This window comes from Lissotriton helveticus, chromosome 7, assembly GCF_964261635.1.
Source record: "Lissotriton helveticus chromosome 7, aLisHel1.1, whole genome shotgun sequence".
In the NCBI taxonomy this organism is placed as follows: Eukaryota; Metazoa; Chordata; class Amphibia; order Caudata; family Salamandridae; genus Lissotriton; species Lissotriton helveticus.
Genome location: NC_136068.1, coordinates 366,946,813 through 366,950,994, shown reverse-complemented (window position 1 = coordinate 366,950,994; position 4,182 = coordinate 366,946,813). Strand labels below are relative to the sequence as shown.

At 39.1% G+C, this 4,182-nt stretch overlaps 1 protein-coding gene across 1 annotated transcript; it reads right to left on the bottom strand.

Moving 5' to 3' along the window:
• Positions 1-1,287: 1,287 nt before the first annotated feature.
• LOC144766770 (olfactory receptor 51G2-like) lies at positions 1,288-2,469 on the bottom strand. Its single transcript, XM_078650509.1, has one exon. It carries the CDS (start codon positions 2,419-2,421, stop codon positions 1,462-1,464), a length of 960 nt encoding a protein of 319 aa, XP_078506635.1. The 5' UTR covers positions 2,422-2,469; the 3' UTR covers positions 1,288-1,461.
• Between the last annotated feature and the right edge of the window lie 1,713 nt (positions 2,470-4,182).

The window sequence follows — 4,182 nt, the reverse complement described above, 5'->3', positions numbered from 1 at the left end:
AGCCGCCATGAGCATTTATCTTATATTGCTTTTATTAGCTACTGTACAGTTTCAACTTTGTTATCAGAAATGTATAGTGTTTGTTATCAGATATTTTTATTTATTATATCTGGTAAGGATGTCGATTTATTTCCATTCCTTTTGTGATCTGTTTTCTCTCTCTTTTTCTTTCTTTCTTTCTTTCTTTCTTTCTTTCTTTCTTTCTATCTTTCTTTCTTTCTTTCTTTCTTTCAGTCTTTCTTTCTTTTTTTCTTTCTCCAAAACAAAAAACATAAAATGCTAATTTGTTAAGGTTCACTGTTCATCATTATTGCTCCCAGCCTTGGTTTCAGTTTTCTACAAGGTAGTTGTCCTACTTTTTCATTTTACCATGCATTTACATATTGTGTGATATTTTCTGCAATTCCTTTATAATCGTTGATGTAATGCTGTACCTTTGTTCGTATTAAAAAAGCTCTTTAAACTTTAAAAATAAGAATCAAACTGTGTCTTAGGACCTGGGCCCTCAATGGTAAATGGCAGTATCTAGTGTGTCGCTCTGTCTGTGTCAGAAAGGGGACTTCTTGCAATATTTCATTGCAGCTTCAGTGTGTGACAGACAGCCAAGTCCAGCATTGTTTTCTTCAGTTGCTGAAGGAAAGAAAGAGTAGACCCCATAGGGCACTGGTTCAATGTCTTTTTCTAGCATATGGCTTTGTTGTGAGTGCTGACATCAATACAGTCAAGCACCATAGTGTGATTGGTTAAACATTACAAATAGTTCCTAAAGTGATTTTCTATTTCACAATTCCACATACATAGAATAGTGGCGCCAATGGGTGCCTACCTGTATGTATTACTGACATACACTACGATGCAAGTTAGTTATGCTGGCATTGGTGGTTCTGTTTTTGGTTTACGTGGACTCAGCCCTGGCATCACCTCACCCATGGACAGCACTGCAAACAAGGCTTAATTACATCTTGAGAAACAATATTGATCCTCAACATAAAGTGTCTAAAATAAACAACAACGCAATAGTGGGGATGTTTAGACTTGGATGATAATACAAAACAGAGTTCAAAACACAACTTTCACCTGTTTTAGCGTTATAATCTAGTATGAGTTGACCATAAATTGTGCTCATTCAGGTTTAGCAGCGAAACTTTCCACTGCATTTGTCCGGGTGGTAATTTTGTGTGCTAAATGTAAAAAAACTGGTAAAAAACAAGTGCAAACACACATAATTTAATTTATTCACCACAGAAGTGTAAATCAGATGTACAAACATGTAGAACCTCTGGTATGTTTATGTACTTGGTTTTACAGCAAGTTTCTAAATAATTTATGACCCACATTTAAATACCTGTGGGTGTTTCAGGTGTATTTTAGTTGACCAAGGATGTTTGTGACCAATTAGGGAGCATCTTGTTACAGGATGCAAATGTATTTCTCAGTTTAGAAAATTATACTGACCTCTGTCTATTTTTTTAGGACATTCCTGTCATTGACCTTTTTGAATATTTTGGACTGAATCTTCTTGGTTTTTATTCCATAAATAATTGGATTCAATGTCGGAGGAAGCAGAAAGTGCACAAAAGTCAGAAGTATTTGTAGAAGAGGTGGTACATAATGGTGGCCAAACCTGTGAATCATGGAGACTGCTAACATTGGGGTATAAAACACAACAACCACACTCATATGGGTTGCACAAGCATTAAAAGATTTGAGCCGTTCATCTACTGAGGCAAAACCAAAGACGGTCCATAGAATCACAACGTAGGACAGGAGGATAAACATGGCGTCCAACCCCATGGTGGAGAGCACAGCAAATAGGCTATAAATGCTGTTAACTTGGTTCCCTGGGCACATATCCTTCATCACATCTGGATGTAAACAGAAGGGGTGAGAAAGAATGTAACTCCTACAGTTTGGAAAGAGTTTCGCCAATAGGGGAATTGGGAGAAGAACTGAAGTCCCCCTGATCACTATCATTGCACCTATTGTTGTTATCAGTTTCATGGTTAAGATGGAGGAATACCGTAGAGGGTTGCAGATGGCTATGACTCGGTCATAGGCCATGGCCAGCAGCACTGAAGACTCCATTACTGAAAAGGCATGAATAAAGAACATCTGGAGCAGGCAGGCATCTTCCGGTATCTCTTGTAGCTCAAACCAAATGACCCCCAACACCGTGGGAAGCGTGGCCATGGAGAGCCCGAGGTCAGTTACGGCTAACATGGAGAGAAAGATGTACATGGGCTTGTGCAGGCTTTGTTCGGTTTTTATAATGAAGAGAAGAGCCGAGTTGCCTACAAGAGTCAAAATATACATGAAACCCAAAGGGATCGAAATCCCGATGTGCACAGCTTTTGAGCCTGGGATGGCAGCGAGAATGAAGGAAGAAGAGTGTCTGACGTCCGTCATGTTGAGGTGTAACATGATATCCAATTGACTGTCTGGTCTGTTTCACAATCTCCTGCCTGAGGAAAAACACTGAAATGAGAACAAATGAATTATATAAAGCGGGTTAAAGCAGACTGTGTTTTGCATTGTTGTAAAAATGCAGGAATATACACAAATTCCACATGACATTAATTATGCTGGCATTGACAAATCACTAAGGGCCCGATGTAGGTAAAATAGATTTACCGATTTTTAATTACCGAATCATACCGATTCGGTAATTAAAAATCGGTAAATCTAAGGGGTGGAGATGTAGGAACATCCAGATGTTCCTTTTACCGAATCGGTAAATATCTGTATTTACCGAATCGTTAAATACCGACTGGTAATGCCCCATTCATTCCTATGGGCTTTGAAGCCCATAGGAATGAATGGGGCATTACCGGTCGGTATTTACCGAATCGGTAAATACAGATTTTGACAAGGGTGCAGGGGGTGTCACTTTGACACCCTCTAGCACCCCCAAAAAAGATTCGGGGGCCATGTGGCAGGCATACCTGCCCTAAGGGCAGGTCTGCCTGTCATATGGCACAGGTGTGCATGCACACATGTGCATGCACACCTGAATCGGTATTTTACCATCAAATATATTTGATGGTAAAATACCGAATCGGTAAGCGTTGTGGGACTCAGAAGAGTCCCACCTACATATCAAAAATACCGAATAGGTATGAATACCGATTCGGTATTTTACAGAATCGGTAAATTTACCGATCGGTAAATTTACTGATTCTGTAAAATACTGGGCCCTACATACCAAATCAGATTTACCGGTCGGTAACGGCCGAAAATACCGATTTTCGGCCGTTACCGACCGACCTACATCTAGCCCTAAATCTCCTGTACCTCTGTTTTTAGCTGGGCAAAACTGGTGACAACTTATGCTACTCAGGTTAAAACTGAAGCCGTACAGAGCTACCCACTCTCTTGATCTTGGTGACATAACAACAACTCTTCACCATTACTTTTCAAAATGTCTCAGAATCAACAATCTTTCAAGAAAACAGCTTGGGGATAGAAGGATATCAAGTGATGAAACAATAGGAACACAGTTATCGTTTAAGATTTTTTCAAATTTCAAAAACTGGTTAGTCAACTAGAATAGATAGAGTTTTATTGCATCAATGTGGATATCATAAAGAAGAGTTTTACGACATTATGTCTATAGAAAAACAAAAATGTTGGGGTTTACGGCTAGCATGTCTGCGATTTCTTGTACCAATATTGGGTTTCAGAATGTTGCAAAGATAACGTAAATAGGTGAGTAAGCATTTACTATACTTACCTTCCAATATAAGTACCTTGATGATGTATACCTTCTACGTATGTAGACGTGTAGTTAAGAATAATAAATCTATTTGTACCTATATGTACGCGCCTTAAAAACTTTGCCAAACCCATGTTGAGTCCTATGTCTCTTTACATTGTGAAATCCTTTGAAGTCAGTTTACCTGAATACTTGGGGGGTGATCCTACTCCTTTATGAGCATGGTAGCCATGCTTGCTCTGATTGGTTGGAGGTTTTATATCCTCCAGAAGGGTTTGTGCATTCAGTAGAGTTACTTCACCTGGTATGTTTTTAAAATATGACAGAAGGAATGGGGTGAGATGGCGCTAGTAGCCCCGACAAGCAAGGTTCTGGTATGTAGCTCAAAACCAAAGCTGATGATCTAATTTCGTAAATATGGTCCAACTCATTCTTATTTCAAACTCTGTGAAGAAGGTTTTGAATAAGCT

What these genes read in the sequence shown, in the direction of transcription:
- LOC144766770 (XM_078650509.1), bottom strand. Translation starts at nt 2,421, where the DNA reads ATGTTACACCTCAACATGACGGACGTCAGACACTCTTCTTCCTTCATT.